General features: G+C 33.4%; 3 protein-coding genes across 3 annotated transcripts; 2 read left to right on the top strand and 1 right to left on the bottom strand.

Moving 5' to 3' along the window:
• Positions 1-35: 35 nt before the first annotated feature.
• Positions 36-5,253, bottom strand: LOC136799281 (COX assembly mitochondrial protein homolog). The gene is made up of 3 exons (XM_067055981.1): positions 5,025-5,253; positions 2,177-2,267; positions 36-181 (listed from the first exon to the last, which is right to left on the bottom strand). The coding sequence occupies exons 1-3, from the start codon at positions 5,191-5,193 to the stop codon at positions 55-57; spliced, it is 387 nt and encodes a 128-aa protein (XP_066912082.1). The 5' UTR covers positions 5,194-5,253; the 3' UTR covers positions 36-54.
• Positions 5,254-5,393: 140 nt separating this feature from the next.
• On the top strand, positions 5,394-6,608 carry LOC136799280 (ras-related protein Rab-22A-like). The gene has a single exon (XM_067055980.1). It carries the CDS (start codon positions 5,532-5,534, stop codon positions 6,111-6,113), a length of 582 nt encoding a protein of 193 aa, XP_066912081.1. The 5' UTR covers positions 5,394-5,531; the 3' UTR covers positions 6,114-6,608.
• An 823-nt stretch (positions 6,609-7,431) lies between these two features.
• LOC136799279 (DNA polymerase beta-like) lies at positions 7,432-16,267 on the top strand. Its single transcript, XM_067055979.1, has 14 exons — positions 7,432-7,515; positions 7,628-7,685; positions 7,789-7,855; positions 8,362-8,436; positions 8,947-9,005; positions 9,475-9,524; positions 9,982-10,033; positions 11,001-11,055; positions 11,775-11,847; positions 12,613-12,698; positions 13,417-13,503; positions 14,076-14,125; positions 14,995-15,117; positions 16,074-16,267. The coding sequence occupies exons 1-14, from the start codon at positions 7,455-7,457 to the stop codon at positions 16,183-16,185; spliced, it is 1,008 nt and encodes a 335-aa protein (XP_066912080.1). The 5' UTR covers positions 7,432-7,454; the 3' UTR covers positions 16,186-16,267.
• Positions 16,268-17,551: the final 1,284 nt, after the last annotated feature.

Raw genomic sequence — 17,551 nt, 5'->3', positions numbered from 1 at the left:
AAACTTGTTACAAGTCACCAAGACAAGTATGTAACAAAAAAAATCAAGAAGTTACTAAAATGCAGACTCCTTTCGTCCGATTTTCTTCTTTTTACCAGTTTCGACGTAACTCTGTTGAAATTCTTCTCTTTCTTGGAGATATTCGCGACGAGCTTCACTGTACAATGACGGCTTATCCAACCTGAAGAAAGGATAAAATGCAACCTTAAGTTAAACTGAAACAAATGTCGGGCACATCTTTTTAAGAAAAAATCAGACAAAACTTCAATTCAATTCAAAACTTGATAGTGTGGCTGAAAATTTATCATAATTTATATAAAAATTAGTTTACTGTACTTTTTCTGGGGCACACTGTATGTTTACCCAAGTAGAGTCATCCCAACCGGCACACAACGTCAAAACAACGTCCATTTGACATTCGTAACGTCCAATTAACGTTATTTGAACGTTAAAACAACGTTGTGTGCCAGCTGGGATAACAATTTCCTGAAATACTCTCCCCCTATACTTTTGGTTAAAAATCTTTTTGCCCTGACAAAATTGTTTAAAAAGAGGCTTTTTTCTGAATCTAGATGAAAAAAGATTCTTAGAGTTGTCTCTGATATTTTTAAAGAGTTGTACAGTAATTCCCTATCTTTTCCTGATTTTCTTTTTTAAACAGGTTTAAAAGAGGATTTTTTCGAAATTAAAATTTTCAATTTAAACTAAAAAAATTCAAGGTTTCTCTCAAATTTTTTCACGAATTGTGCAAAATATTGCTTGTTTTCTCTGCATTTGAAATTTTCAATAAAAGACAGGAAGACATATTATTTTACTTGCTTTAAAGGTCAATTAAAGCTACACATTTTTTATATAAGCATATACCTTATCGGGGAAAAAAATGTCGGGGTTTTAATTAGTCTGGGAAAAAATTTGTCACCTAGAGGCATTTTCGTCACTTTTCCCCAACCAAAATTTCAAATTTGTCACTTTTCCCCGACCAAATTTACAATTTATATAGTCACTTCCATCTGACTAAATGTTCCAAATGAAATGGTTTTCTTCACTAGCTCGAAAATAGATCTTGTAATTCGACGTTTAAAGCACTAATTTTTGTTAATAAAGGCGTAAAAAATTTGGACTTGAATTTTAGTTAGGGGAAAAAATTGAGTAAAAGTTTTGGACGAGATAAATTTCGTCGGGGATGAATTTCGTCACTCCCTCAAAATTGTCGTCACTTTCCCCAGACATTTTTTTCCCCGGTAAGGTAAGATAAATTTTTGTGAGCCTCATGCTTAGTAGACAGGAGAACCAAACCACCCTGTATTCTTATAATCTGTATATTTCGCCATCAGTATATAGAATAAGAAATCATAGCATGGATCTCCAGGCTACATGCTTAGCAGAACTCATATTTTTTGAGTCTCAAACATGCATATGCAATGACGTAAATATTTGTATTTGTGGGGCTTTAACTTCTGTTGTGTGTCAGAAAGTCAAAAATTAAATTTTCCTGATATGGCACCCTATTTATAAACACAATCACGCAACTTTATTGCCATTCCCAGTGCTTTTAGCAGTTTAGATAAACGCGGTGCTTACGATTTTGAGATAGCATATTCACGCAGCCCTAACTCACCACGGAATATAATCTTGTACATTATATGTAAGTTTTTAATAATTATAATGATCTACATTATAAATCATGTCGCACATTATAATGTGGTACATTAAAAATTGTTCAAGGACCTTTCTACAATCGAAGAAATAGAAGAAAGACTCTTCTACATTTTACAGACTTAACCATTTCCCTTTTAAGTTGGTGCTCATCCATTCCAGATCATCTAAATAATGATGCAATGTTTCGAGCTCCAACCCTGACTGACATGTGGTTTAAAAGAACGACAAATTACACATGCGTGTTATTAATTATACAGGAATTGCAAGACGCACCTACTGTAATAATGTAGGACATTATAAATATTAAAAACCTATATACATATAATGTACAACATTATTTTCTGTGGTGAGTTTGTGATGTTTCGTGAGATTGTTTGTTTTCACCCATGCCATCCCTTTATAGAGCTTTAGTGTGGTGGGCAGAAAACAATCACAATCAGGTTATGTGAGCCTGGATATGGCTATAAAAACTGTTACTTTAAAAATTTGTATCAAACAAAATAAAATAAAATTTTACTGTGCTTTCAAGCAACTTTTCATGGCATCTCTCTCTGCTCCACATGACCATGCAATAGATATGGTTCGGCCATCCACACATTTACCGAAAGCTGAGGAAAGAAATAGCATAGAATAGTCATTTAGGAGAATGCGATACACTCATTTTGTTTTATAAGCATAATGTTTATAAGCATACTGAAGCTCAAATTTCCAGAAAAATTAAGCATATGCTAAGCATACCTTGAGGCTCAGCCAAAGAAATTTTTAGAATCATAATTTCCAAAACTTCAGAAAATAACAGAAGAATTAAGAAGAGAAATACAAACAAAATTGGTGATTTTATTATTGTATAATCTCTTATAAATAAGACAACTTATAATAACAACAACATTCGAAAACAATAGAATGTCTTCATTTCTCTCAAGATTATTAAAAATAGGGGAAAATGCGCGAAATTTTTTACCCCATTCATAATTTTTTTACCAAGCATAGGGTTAAGCATAGTCGAGGCTCAAAATTGAGCTTTACTTAAGCATACTGAGCTTCAGCCGAAATTTACCGTATGCTTATAAAACGAAATGAGTGTAGTCTATTGAATAACAAATTACTCCACATATATTACTTTCCCTCAGCCAGTACAAACAGGATAAATTATTTTGTCCCTAGGTATAAAACTGCTGTTTTATTCCAGGCGGTCGGGCTCGATAGGATTGATAATCGGAATGGATCGATGAAGGATCAATAAAGGATCGATAAATTACTTATCGATTCCGATAAGGGATCGAGTTGGGATCGATACTCAAGAATTTTTTGGTCAGGATCATTTATTGATCACTTATCAATCTTACATCAATCCAATCAAATTATCGATTGTAAAATTATATCGATCCCATAGGATATCGATTACTTATCGATCTTATCGATCCAATCAAAAAATAGATTCTAAAAATATATTGATCCAATTGATATCGATCTTTTATCGATCTCAAAAATGTATTGGTAGTAGGGACAAAAGCAGATTTTTCTGGGTACTTTAGCGGATAATAAGGACTTTCCAAATTTCCATTGGGTGAGAATTTCGGTATCTGATATTCCGATGGGGGATTGGCGGCCTCCCACGCTAGAGCTCTAAAGGATAGGAGCTGGCCAATTTCCCATCGGAGAGGAATGATAGTCGGCCTTTGATGTGCCGCATCCCCAGTCGGGTTCAACTAGACTATTAAACTAGTCGACTAATTCCCTCTCCCCTCCCCAAAGTAAGCTTTCGTACGCTTTTTGAAGTTAGGGGTACCCCCTTATAGCGCACGTACTGTTTGAATGGTTCCTTACGACCACCCTTCGTAGTAATGTTAATAAAGCAATGGATACACAGGGAAAGGGCTGGATCTAATGTTCCCAGATTGTTTATGACTGATGTTTGATTTGGTGCAATTATTTCCTTACTCAAAGCCAATCACCGCGCCCAAAACCTCATTCAATTATTGATATCTATTTCAAATCTAGATGAAAAAGATCCAAGCGGTGCCCCTAATCTAAACGATTCTCTTACGGGGTCCCATATGGTCTTTAGAGAGAATACGTGCCATGTACGGAAAATTAGAATCTGTTCAGAGATTACTCTCGATCGGGCTATTGTTAACTGCAATGGACGGACAAATGGTCATTGTAACGAGTATTCAATAATTCTAATAGACCTTTTTTCAAAGAGGACGTCCTGTTGAATAATTATGTAGTCCAGCCATAAAAACAATGATAGAGCCATGCATAATTACTGTATCATGCATATTGTAATAATTATGCATGGTTTTATCATTGTTTTTTTGCTGGACTACATAATTATTCAACAGGGTGGCCTCTTTGAAAAAAGGTCTATTGATCAATAGCTATTAGATAAAAGATCAATGACTGCTCGATAAAAGATTGCTACTGTAGCTATCGATAAAAATATAGCTACTACTCGATAATTGATCGATACATAATTCCGTAACCCTTATAGATCGATAGGTAATCGATAAATAATCAAAAGGTAATCGATAAGTAATCGGTAGAGGATCGATAAGTAATCGGTAGAGGATCGATAAGTAATCAGTAGAGGATTGATAAGTAATCAGTAGAGGATTGATAAGTAATCGGTAGGGATCCATAAGTAATCGATAGAAGATCGATTGAAAAAAAGATCGATGATAAGAGATCATAGAAGGATCGATACTCACGATTTTTTAGAGCTCAATCTTCTATCGATCCTAGGACCCTGCCGACGCACCGGACTGTCCGGTGTATTTGTCCCGTGGCAAAAAGTATCCTTTCGCTACACCGGACGCAATAGGTCTGGTGTCAGTCCGGTGTTGCCTACAGGGAATTTTGGACGCCGGACTTTTATTAATTTAGAAAAAATATCCTTTTCCAACACCGGACATCCGACTTCCTTAAGTCCGGTGTAGAAATTGTCCGGTGGTAAAACAAATTCTCATTTTACACCTGACTTTCGCGTGTCCGGTGTTCGTTAAGTCCGGTGCGTCAGCAGGGTCCTTCGATCCTTTATCGGAATCAATAAGTAATTTATCGATCCTTTATTGATCCTTTATCGATCCGTTCCGATTATCGATCCTATCGAGCCTGACCGCTTGGTTTATTATAATGATATGTTATATCATTTAAAAAAAATTCTGCTGGAGTAATATACAGTAATTAGCTATTTAAAAGACCCTCACGTTCTCCCAAACGACTATAATAGCAACATTTTTCAACTGAATTTCTGCAGATAACCTACATTAAAATGTCATTAAAATCGATAAAAATTTGAAATGGAAAAAAAAAGATGACAAAATAAATTTATCCATCCTTTGCTTATTCTAAGAAATACTTACAATCCATATATTCTTTGCAAATAACTTTCGCCTTCTTCTTCATCAAATTAGGTATAAGAACTTCCTCCTCGATTTTTCTTAATTTGTCTCCTGTAGCCCAAGGAGCTACAAATCTTTCAGAATTTGAGCTTGTAGTAGCTTCCGCAGCCATTTTCTCACACTTTGACATCAGGGTTTTTCCGATCACAGCTTTCGTACCATTTCCCAAAGTAATAAGATTACATAATCAAAGTAGTAGTTTGAAGCAGTGATACTAAGATCTTAGTGAAAAGTTCTTAAGTATGGTTGATTTTACTCAAAGTTGTCCAAAGAAGGGACCGGAAATGTACATCTCTTTTGCTAAATAATCTATTCGATTCTATATGCTATAACTTGAAGTATCAAAACAAAGTTTTGATTTCGAAAGTGAATCACGAGCATAAGAGCAAGCCAAGCAAACGTCTATGCAAACATTAAAACAAATCTCAACTTCTTGTATATGATCAGGTATAACTTTTGAATTTTAAAATGGCTTTTAATGCAGTTAGGGAAATCAAACTTTGTCTTTTGGGTGATTCTGGTGTGGGGAAATCCTGCCTTGCGATGAGATTTGTTCATGACCGTTTTGAAATTCACTCAACTGCTACGATAGGTGCTTCATTCATGTCTAAAAACTTTCGGATTGAGGATCAAGCATTTAAGTTTCAAATATGGGACACTGCAGGACAAGAGAAATACAAAGCTCTTGCACCAATGTATTATAGAGGAGCTGCTGCTGCTGTTGTTGTTTATGATATAACTTTAGAACAGAGTTTTGAAAGTGTCAAACGTTGGATCAAAGAATTGAGGCAGATGGGGCCGCAAAACATTGTAATAGCTATTGCTGGGAATAAAAAAGATTTAGTTGACCAAAGAGAAGTTACAACAGAAACAGGGCAAAGCTTTGCAGATGAAATTGGTGCTGTTTTTGCTGAGTGTTCTGCTTTGAATGCTGAAAATGTAAATGATATATTTGAACAAATAGGGCAAAAGCTTCCTCCTGAGCAGCCAGCTTTTCAACATCAAGGTTTTCCAGATAAAAAAAAACCTGAGGAAAAGAAATGCTGCTAATTTTTACCATTTCTTTAGTATTATTTTATTGACATTTGGTTAAATTTTGTAAAGAATTAAATTTCATTGGTGTTTTTTGCAACCTTTTGCTTTTTTCATTGAATTTTTAAATTCAGTGAAGACTAGACAGGGGGGTTTGTTTTGAACTACTGTTTTCCCATCAAGATTTTTGCTGAATCCTGGAATCCAGAAAATTGAAAAAATAATAACATTGTCACACCGGTTTGTAAAGGTTAAAAAATACGAGAATACTGACAAGAAATAAGCTATAAATACTGCCATCGTCTGATTTATTTGTCAAATTCGTCAGTCAGTAGAAGCTTGATTAATTATTTTGTTTCTAGGCAACAACTGTTTTGTTAAAGACAAATCAATTAAATGATGTTTTGGTTGAGACCAATTTGATTAGATGTTTTACGGGCCCGACCGACTACTCTGAATTTCCAAAAATTGGAATAAAAATAAAATTGATTTTTATTTTCATATCTTTACCGAGTACCAAATTTTTGAAATTTTGGCAGTTTTTCCAAGGTTTTGAGAATTTTATGTTCAATTTTTCATTTTATTCATGAATTCAACCTTTTTTGTGTCTTATTATTTTCTATTTCGCATTTTTGTAAAGATGTAGTAGTTTTTGCTACCTTTTTAGGAGATTTTATAGGTGAAATTCTACTTTCATTTTTATTTTTTTTCCAACCAACTGACTCTATTTTGGGTAGCTTGGCCCGTAAAACAACAAATTAAATTGGCCTCGCTTTATCATAAAAAAAAATAATATATATTGAAGTAAAAAATTATTCAATAAACTGTTGTATTGAATAAATTGAAAAATTCAATCAAAAGATAAATTGAAAATCCAGATTAAATGATTATTTTTATATTGGGTTGATGATAGGTTTACAAATTAGTCATTCTACCATATGCTCTATCAGTTTTGTGCCTCCCAAGCAGAATTTCCTTGACTTTTCCTTGAATTTCCTATTTCCATTACACCTTTTAATCTATGCACAATTTCTAATTTCAAACAAATGTTGATACTGTAGGTTTTATTTTAGATTTTCTTATCAATCTTTTATAGTGAAGAATTATTTTTTAAATACTACTTTTTGATAGTTTGTATAATTATTGAATTTAAATTATTTTGGTAAAATGAATATAAAAAAAATAATCATTTATATATATTTTACATTCATTTGTATCTCATTCAATTTTCTTTGGTTACGGTTTCACTCTTTGTTAAGACATGAAGTATTTTACTGTGCCTGGTTTTCTTCACTTTTCGTATAACTATTATTGTTTTGAATATCTGTTACTTCTAGAAAACAAAACAAAAAATAAAAGATGAGTAAGCGAAAAGCACCAGCACAAAATGTGAATTCAGATTTCTGTGATTTTCTGCATGGTAAGAACACTTTTTCCTTAAATAGGTTGTTATGACGTGATATGATATTATTATTATAATAGCTTTTTATTTTAAGCTATTTGCCTTAAAAATGATAATTTCTTGCTCTTAGAACTGGCAGAATACGAAAAGAATGTCTCAAGGAATATATTCAAATATAAAGCTTATAGGTAACATTATTATCTTTATAGAATATTTTATTATGTTTAGCTTCTGTTTTTATTGATCTTTTACTGTCAAAGACTTATACCAGCTCTAACTCTTATTTTGAAGGAAGGCATCGTCAATTTTGGCTGAGCACCCAACTAGAATTCAAAGTGGAAAAGAAGCAATGAAATTGGTATCTTTATGTTATCTTTTGGATTGAAAAGAGTACTACTTAATAGAATGTTTGAATTAAAATACGAGCTTGTAATTCCTAATAATGACCACAGAAAAAATTTGTATATTTTCATATAACTTCTATAACTTTCCTTAACTTGCAGAGTATTCCTAGCTTGAAATGATTTTTTCACACCTCAATTTTTTTTAATCCTCCACTCTCCTCAACTCTTTCTAATGCTCCAGATTCTTTTTTTCCACTAGATAGGCTACTGTCTACGGATTTCCTCTGAAAGTGTGTTGAGTAAAACGATCGACTAGTCTGCCATGATGTTGTTTTTTTACCTCAGATTTCAGAACATTTCACTCTCAAAACATACAAATATCAAAATCAAACAACGTGGCAGACTAGTGTGATTGATTACTAGCACACTTCAAATCAGGGGAAACCTGATCCAGTCAAGCAATTAGAGGTCTTTCAGTGTTCCAAACTGATGCATGGCTTTTTCATTCATTATCTGACAGAGTGGAATTGGAGCAGCAATTGGCAAAAAGATTGATGAGTTTCTCAAAACAGGAAAACTTGAAAAGTTAGAGAAGGTAGGCATGAAATCATAGTAAATTTTGTAACAACATTCAGAGGCAGCCTGAATACTCCTTTTACAGTACAGGGAGGGTGCCACTTTAATTTTTGAGCCACTTTAATTTTTGAGCATAAAGCGGAGAGACATCTTGTACCATTTTAGAGACTTTGATATGATGAAATCTTTAGATTCTTTGGTAATGATTCCCTTCAAGAAGCAAATAAAGATGATGATTGTATAATAACGTAGTCATTGTATTTAGATCACAATTTAGTTTTTTCTTTTGTTGTACCATGTATTTCAAAGGGATAATGTATTGTGAATTTTATGTATTTCCCCAAAATCTAATTTGCTATTGTATAAAATAAAGCCTAAAAATCGTCTTTACTTCTTTGATAACAATTTTTGAATATTATAATCATTAAAAACTTTGAGGTATTTCCGAAAATGTAAATTGATTCTACTAACAGCCGTTAATATTAAATTCAATTGGTTATTTAATTTAATATTCAAATTTATCTTTCAGATAAGAAGTGATGACACAAATGTTAGCATCAATTTTCTGACAAGAGTTTCTGGCATTGGGTAATTATGAATGAATCGATTTAGTCCATGTCAGGATTTATGATGTCTAAAAAAAGAAAAATCCTATAAGGCTAGACCAATTTGATTAGTTGTTTTACGGGCCCAACCAAATTCTATTTATTTTTATTTTTATTTTTTCACCAACCGATCCTCTTTTTTGGCCCGTAAAATAACAAACCAAATTGCACTAGCCTAACAAACTTCTTATTTTAGATCCCAAAACCAAAATGTATAAGGCTTCATAAGTAACAGTTTGAATTTTTTTGGAATCTAGAATTAGTTGCAATCTCTGGCATTGTTTTCTTGACAATACCCCCTTTAAGTCAGAATACTTAGAGTAAAATAACTTTGGCTTATAATAAGGAACTTTAATTCAAGTTTCTTGCTTAAAGTAATTTGGAGTTAAGTAATGGGGGATCCTGTAATTTCAGGGGGTTGAAAAAAGAAAGTTTACTGTTGTATCTTTTAGTCCAGCAGCTGCAAAGAAATTTGTTGATGATGGAATCACTACATTAGATGGTACGATACACGCTTTTTTAATAAGAACCAGTAAATTCTGGCTCAGGCTCTTAATTTTTTGAAATTTTCAGCCTTAAATGTACGATGTTCCAAATATAATTCACTTAGTTTCTTTACTTAAAAACTCAAAACGGGTATAAAATATTTTAAAATCAATACTTTCTAAATAAGTTTTGAAATCTGAGGCTCAAGATTGTTCTTTATTTGTTCTAAGGTTTCAGCCGATTTTCAGCCTCGTGTTCTTATAAAATTGTTATATCAATTGATTGGTTATTTTGAAAGGTTAAATGACCCCCCCCCTAAATGCACTATATTCTAAAGTTGTCTATATCAGGAATACCCGTCCGGGTACCTCTCTTCAACCCGAATTTCAGTAAATCGATGATCTGATGAAGTTGTATTCAAAATCTGTTGATTCACGTGTAATTTTCTTTTTTTGTTTGTTTATACATTTTAGATTTGAAGAAAAATGAATCGAAGCTAAATCACCATCAAAAGATTGGAGTCAAGTGAGAAAACCTTTCATTCTTTTTTTTTCAAACGCCTAAGCCGAAACATGTTACTAGTATTTTTGTCTCAATTCAACATTATTTTGACATGTGGTATGTACCAAACTCTTCTTGAGCACTCCTGTGCATTTTTTTCTTGGATTTTGTCCCAGAAAACTAGGACAAACTGAGACACAGAATCTCCTCAAGGGGATTAAGGCGGGGTCAAAATGCTTGCAACGTTACAAATCATTTTCAGAAGCTCATTTTGGGCTCAAACAAAGCGTATGACTAAGTAGAATAGAATTCAGTCTAGGCAGATGTTTTTTCACTTTGAAATTTTGCGTAATTCGCAAAAATCCTCAATTTTGCGCTATTTTGATGACGTCATAATAATTAAAATCCCAATAACTTTTGATACAATTATCCAAATAATTTCAAATTTTGACCAAAGATGCATATCAATAATGTTTTCAGAATTAAATAAAAAAAATTATGAAATATGATGACGTCATCACTTTTAAGGCAAAAAACTAAAATCCTCAAAAAATGCTGACGTCATCAAGATTTTGAAAAGTTTTGAAAATTTTTTGAAAATTTGCATTGACATGCATCTTTGGTGAAAGTTTGAAATTATTTTGATGATTCTATCAAAAGTTATTTGAATTTCAATTTTTATGACGTCATCAAAATAGCGCAAAATTGAGGATTTTTGCGAATTACGCAAAATTTCAAAATGAAAAAACATCTGCCTAGACTGAATCTTATTTTAATTAGTTATACGCTTCGTTTGAGCCCAAAAGGAGCTTCTGAAAATGATTTGTAACGTTGCAAGAATTTTGACCTCCACGAACCCGCCTTATTCCCGTGGAGTCGTTAACCGAAACAGACCGACACATGGCAAGTTTTTTTTTTCGAACATAAAAAACGCCCACGGACGGAGTGTGGTACAGGCTATGGCATGATGTCTTTCTTCTTTTTTTATTAGATACTTTACGGAATTTGAAGAGCGGATACCACGAGCTGAGATGGAAAATCATGAGGTAAAAATCGGCTCCTATTTATTGCCGACGTAACTGCATTACCAAATCACATGGTATAAACTGTTGTTGACCTCCACGTGGAAAATCCCTTGGAAAGTGAAGGCTCATAGTTTCCGCCTGGGTCAGCTCCCCCAGACATTCTGAACGCGGGCAATTAATTTTTATGCACCTTTGACATTTGCATTGCAAACAAGTAAAATGTAGTTCTTTAAGAAATGTCACCGCAAGAGGAAAAAATAAATTGCTGATTATCCAAGAAACAAAATATCTGTCATGTGATTTGAGGAAGAAAACATATGCATATGTAAAAAAACGAAAAAGTGACAAAAGACTGAACAATTCTACCTTTTTGAACCCCCCCCCCTTTGGATTTCCATTTTTCCTTATACCAGCGGAAGGGGGGGGGGACTATGAGGCTTTATATCTTACAGTGAATATTTGATCAAATCTTTTTATACCAACTAAAAAATAACAGCACTCAAAGTTTTGAGATTATCTTTCCCTTTGATTTGAGTTTTAAAATATATATTTTTTTATTATTTAAAAAGTAATTCATTAACCTATAAGTTATCGACAATTATCCAAAGCGTAACCGATAGCTGAGTCTTAGGGCAAAAGTATAGCCCATTTCAGGTAAAACGAGGTGTACCAAATCCCATCCTACTTTCAGGGATGTTAGGAAGTAAAGCTTTTTTATAGCTTTATATCTTTATTTTCAGAATTTTGTTTTGGATAAGATAAAAAAGCTTGATTCGAAATTCACGGCAACGATATGCGGCAGTTACCGAAGAGGTATTACTTCATTGATTATCAAATTGTTGTCATGGTAAAATTTTGTCAAAAATTCATTCTATTATCTTATCGGCCCTTTTTACACGAGCCTTTATTGGCATTATTTTTGGGGTCGTGGCGTAATAAGGGCCGGCGTTAAAAGGGCCAAGATTTTGCTATTCATGATATGCACCACTGCAATGTCTTCTGACATTACATCACGGAACCAATCGCTCATTGGTTGTAAGTGACGTATAATCAGTCAATACGTCACTTTCAACCAATCAGCTATTGGGTGGAATGGAAGACATTGCAATGGTGCATATCATGAATTTTAACCTAAAAGTGGCGTTAATTTTTTATCATTATTTCTCAAAAGGGATTTTAGGTATGATTCGAAGACGAAAATTATCCATTGTTTTACTCCATAAAAAAACTAAAACTTGAGTGAAATATTTAATATATTTAAAAATCAGTGATTTTCGATGGAATTTTCAATAGTTTACTACTGAAAAATGACATTTTAATGTAAATTTTAGTCATTGTTTACTAATTTGAAGCATAAGTAGCAATTTTTATAAATATTAACGGCCCTAATTGGCGTAAGCCCATAATTAGGCTATGGCGTAATAAGGGTCGGCGTTAAATTAGGACCGGCGTAAAAAGGGCCGATAAGGTAATTGAATTCTTGTACTTTAAAAATTCTTCTTGAAGTTTTTGAGGGTCACCCGCTAACTAAAAAGAAGGTTTTCAAGTAAGCTTTTAGTTTCTTTGTCGTATTATTAGGTGCAGAGTCGAGCGGTGATATTGATGTCCTCCTCACCCATCCAACGTTCACTGCTAAAGATCAAAATAGTACAAAGCGGGAACAAGTAAGAACAACCAGATACTCTCTCTTATTCAACCCTCGAGGGACCAAAAATTTTCTTCCAATTAGAGAAAGATTCGATTTACAGATAATAATTTATACCACCCCCCAGCTGATGGGACCAATGTTTTAGTTTGGATTACAGAAAGATTCGAACGATAAAGGCTCGAATTAGAGAGAATTGACTGTAGTGTTATTTCTACATTTTTACTAAACATTTATCGTTTATCTTTTTCGCTTTGGTGTAAGCAAAGTTTTCTATATTATATCTCATGAAAATATCTAGCCTTTTCAAATATGCTTTTTTTTAATTTTAAAGCTTTTTAGCAGTTTAAGTTTTAAAGCTTTTTAGCAGTTTAAGTTTTGATACATTGTCCTTAAAAACAAGGGACTGAATCTAAATGCAGCCAGATCTAACTGAAGCGGTTTTTAAACATCCTCATGTTTTGGAAGACGATAAAATGAACCTTTAATATATGAAATAAGATTAAAATTCTCTGTTGAATCAATAGATAGTGAAATATACCAAGATGATTGGATCGGTTTTCGAGGTTAAAATATTAAGTATTCGAGTAATAAAATAGAATTCGCATGGATTATGAAGATATTTTATGTTCTCTTATTTGGGACACACTGTATTACTTTAACTTTCATGCTAGATGTAACCACAAGATGTCTGTTTAATGTGAACTGAATCTTTCTGTTTCTCTTTTTTCTTACAGAACAAACTTTTGAAGAAAGTGGTCGATTATTTGCAAAGCAACAAATATATTACAGATACCATTTCTCATGGGGCTTCAAAATTTATGGTAATTTATATCGATTTCTGCTAACACTTTAATAAAGCAGTTTCAAGAGCTTGCTTAAGGATGAAATCTTTTTTTCAAAAAAGGTTATTTCAAAGCTAGAGTTTATCTTACTTGTCCACGTCACACGAGTTCTTTTTAAAAGATGATGTTCGAAGAAATATGCACGTTTTTTGGATATGGAGTAGAACTCGAAATCTCCTTAACTCCACTGACCTTTATATACCCTGGACCAAGCTTCTCAATCCCGGCAAAGCAAAATTTTTGATCGGAGTTTTTTGAAAAGTGGTACCCTAATGGCGGCAATACTCCATAGCGGTGTTAATGCATCGAGATCGCTAGGTGTACTTTCCTTCAAATACTTTTGATGATGTAGCGCCGTTAAACGTTAATTTTTAACACTGTGATGGCTTATTCTCGGGTACCAATTACAAAAAAACTCCAATCAAAGATGGTGGATATAGCTTGGTCCAGGGATATATAAAGGTCAGTGCTTAACTCGAACAAATTTGTGTTCCGCGTGCGGGTTCGAGTTATAGAGACTCCACTGTAGAAGTTGTGATACTTTTATTCAGGGAGTTTGTAAATTGGAGAAGGTATCAAGCCATAGACGTTTGGATTTAAGGTAGGCTACGTCATATCTTTCTTCGTTTTGAACGTAAAACTCCTGACTAAAAGCCTGAAGCTGTCTATTGTGTAGACTACATCTAAGATGAAGACTTACACTCTCGAGTAGACAAGGGTCTGGTTTCTGGATGTAGATTTCTAAAATGGTGTTATGCAAATATTGATAAATCAAAAATCGAAATTGTTGATGAGCAGGCAATAAAAAAGGAATGTCTTGGGTGGAAATTTATTCGAAAAATTACCTTAAGGGAACTTATTATGGCGGGAACTAATTTTAGCGAGCAGCAAAAATCTTAAAAAAATTTAATTTTGGTGAAGAGTGAATTTTTTTAATTTTGGTGGGAACTAATTTTGGTGGATGACAGCGTAAATCTGTTCTATTTTCCCTTATTTTGAGCAATTTTGATGAATTTCAGAGATTATTTAGGCAAGAAAACAAAAAATTTAATTTTGGGGGGAACTTATTTTGGCGAGTAAGCAAAATATTTAATTTTGGCGGGAACTAAATTTGGCAAATTTCGTCTAAGTTCACCAAATTCGCCAAAATTAGTTCCCGCCAAAATAAGTTCCCTTAAGGTAAAACCCTGTTCATATTTAGATCCTAGATTTCTATTTCCATACATATTTTCGACTGTCGCCGTCGATTGCCGCGTGGGCATTTTTTACCACCCTAAAGCCGTCCAGGTCTTTTTTTCGCACCGAAAGACAATAGAAAAAAGTGTAAAAAAAAGGATTGGATCGAGTTTAGGGTAGGTAAAAAATGCCCGCGCGGCAATTGGCAGCTACGGTCGAAAAGGTGTATTGAGCCACCCACTGTTTTCGCTTTTTTATTAGACTGACATTCTTTACTCGTACTATTTTCACTAGGCTGATTCCGCACGATCAATATTATTGTGGCGTGTTGTACTTCACCGGAAGTGATGTTTTTAACCAACAAATGCGAACACAGGCTTTGGAGAAAGGTTTCACCATCAATGAGTACACAATAAGGTTAGTGAAAGATCCAAAGTCATTCAGCATTTGCTCTAGACTAGACTCTATATCTGACTGAAATTTGCTTTTTTGATGATTTTGATTGCGCTGAGTCCAGTGAAGTTGACTAGAGGATCTTGAATTTTTTCACTTTCGTTTTCAAAACCATTGATAAAAACATGAAAATAACTCAACAATTTGAAAAAAATTGATCATGGTTTGCTTTTTGTTTTTCTCCAAAAAGAGACTATGGATCTAGTAGTCTGGATTTGCTACCACCTCAAGCAAAATCAAAAAATGGAGTCAGTCAGATTACACCGGGTCAGTTATCAGCGCCATCCAGTCTATCAAAAAGCTATAAGTGGCCTCCGGGCTACATTTGCTCAAGATTGAATCATTTTTCTAGCAGTAATACTCGAAGAATCTGGACTGAATCTTAGTGCAGTCATTTCCAAGTGTTAGTTTAAGTAAAGATATTTGTTATTTGGTTGAAGCACAATTTGAGATGTGGAATTTCGCTTTCTGATTTCCGAAATACTGAAAGATTTTGCCACGATTTGCGAAATTCCGCAAAAATAATTTTCTCAATACCAAAACCGAATTTTTTTTGTTACTATTATTCGAAGATTTTTTGAGCATAAATTCCGAAAAATGAAAGGAACGATCACCAATAAATTGATAAATCGCTTATTTCTAATATAAGGGACGACCATTTAAGGTGTCTTCCCCAGATTGGGGACAACAGGTCTTTGAAGGTGTATTTTTGATTATTTTACTCACAACGGGCCTACACGCTTTTTTTATATAAGAATACACTTTAGAATGCTGTAAGAATACTTTAGGATAATTTTCCCAAGAAAGTTAAGAATATCCATGATAAAATGGATTTACACCATTCTTATAAAAAAAGCGTGTATTATCCAGTGGTATTATTGAAAAATCAAACTAATTTATAATGCTTATTGTTTCTTTAGGCCTGTTGGCAGCACGGGCACACCCGGTGAATCAATCGAAGTGTCGTCAGAGAAAGATGTTTTCGATATCATAGATAAACCTTATTTCGAACCCAAAGATCGAAATGTGTAAGTCGCCAAGGGATAGTATATTCGATTACAAAGTCATGCTATGTGGCAAAACATTCGATGTTGATTCAAATAATACATGCTTTTTTATTTATAAGAAAAATTTTATAAGAACACCAGCCTCAGATTCAAACCCTAAGAACAATAGCTCTTTTGGAACAAAAAATTTAAGAACAATCTCAGGCTCAAACAAAATTTACTGGTTCTTATAATAAAGTAAGTGTGTGCAAGGTTTTTATGATTTGAATTTGTCGCTTTCATTTGAATAAAACCAAGAAATTGCTATAACTGAATACAACACCCATAAAAATACCAGTTCCAGAAAGCTAGACTCTACTTTTTGTCCCCACTGAAAATAATCAAATAAACCAATCCTCACTGCAAAATATTATGTTATTTTTCCCATCCCGCTGAGTTTGATGACTTGAAAACAAAAACATTGAAATCCCCGGCCAAAGAAATATGGAAATATCAATCCCCATTGAGTTTCTGTTCGTTATTTTTACCCCACTGGCTGAAAAAATCCTACCGGGTCTAATCTTTTAAATTCATATAATTATTTCCCACTTAACCATTATGAATAAGTTATTTATTTTTGACTAAATTTTGGGTCAAGATTAAAACGAATGATAATTCACTTGACTTCAATTTACCAAATCGATTATCCCTAGATACACCAGTTATAAAAAGTGATTATCCCAAGGGAGCAACTTATTAGTTCAAGTTTTGATATATTGACTATTCCAAGGGACCAATTTATTATGTTTTTAAACAATAGTTTGAATGTAACAGAATGCAAGTTTATTATATCATCTCTCCCCCGGGGACGTAAATTTAAAACAACAAACCAAATAAATTCTATATAAATTTATCTTGCATTTTTAATTGAAACGAAAATTGGTAAAAACATTTTCATATTTAACGAATATTTATATAATAACTGCTTTATGTACAAAATAACAACAATTGTCAAGAAAGAATATTTGTTTTGTCAAATTCGAGGTTACTATTATCAATTGGTATACTCAGTCGAAGCCCCCTGGCTGATAAAAATGATACCCAGTCAACTCTGTACGATGTTTAAGTCATTCTTCGTCAAACGTTTCGATCAGCTTGTTAATGAGAAAGAACGACGACCAAGATGCGACAGTTTCCTTCCCATGTCCTTGATAAGTAACTATGTTTGTTATGAAAATCTTAAGAAGGGTTGCCTGAAATTTGAGAAAAACACAACTGCCAAGACTAGGCCAGAGCTTAATGGTTCTCATTAGGATTATATCAATTGCTGATGAACACTGTAAAAGTTCGCCCAATATCATCTGGATAATGCTGAAGGTCTTTTTACTAGCATCCAGTTGATTGTGGGACCA

This window comes from Clytia hemisphaerica, unplaced genomic scaffold (genome assembly GCF_902728285.1).
Source record: "Clytia hemisphaerica strain Z4C2 unplaced genomic scaffold, Clytia hemisphaerica genome assembly, whole genome shotgun sequence".
Taxonomy (NCBI): Eukaryota; Metazoa; Cnidaria; class Hydrozoa; order Leptothecata; family Clytiidae; genus Clytia; species Clytia hemisphaerica.
Note: the sequence above shows the minus strand (reverse complement) of the source record. Positions and strands in the feature narration are given on the sequence as shown.

Coding starts and splice junctions, on each gene's coding strand:
- LOC136799281 (XM_067055981.1), bottom strand. CDS start 5,193: ATGTCAAAGTGTGAGAAAATGGCTGCGGAAGCTACTACAAGCTCAAAT. Junction 2,268..5,024: donor TTGCAAAGAATATATGGATT/GTAAGTATTTCT, acceptor TTCTTTCCTCAG/CTTTCGGTAAATGTGTGGAT. Junction 182..2,176: donor AAAAGTTGCTTGAAAGCACA/GTAAAATTTTAT, acceptor TCCTTTCTTCAG/GTTGGATAAGCCGTCATTGT.
- LOC136799280 (XM_067055980.1), top strand. CDS start 5,532: ATGGCTTTTAATGCAGTTAGGGAAATCAAACTTTGTCTTTTGGGTGAT.
- LOC136799279 (XM_067055979.1), top strand. CDS start 7,455: ATGAGTAAGCGAAAAGCACCAGCACAAAATGTGAATTCAGATTTCTGT. Junction 9,525..9,981: donor TGGAATCACTACATTAGATG/GTACGATACACG, acceptor TATACATTTTAG/ATTTGAAGAAAAATGAATCG. Junction 11,848..12,612: donor ATGCGGCAGTTACCGAAGAG/GTATTACTTCAT, acceptor TCGTATTATTAG/GTGCAGAGTCGAGCGGTGAT.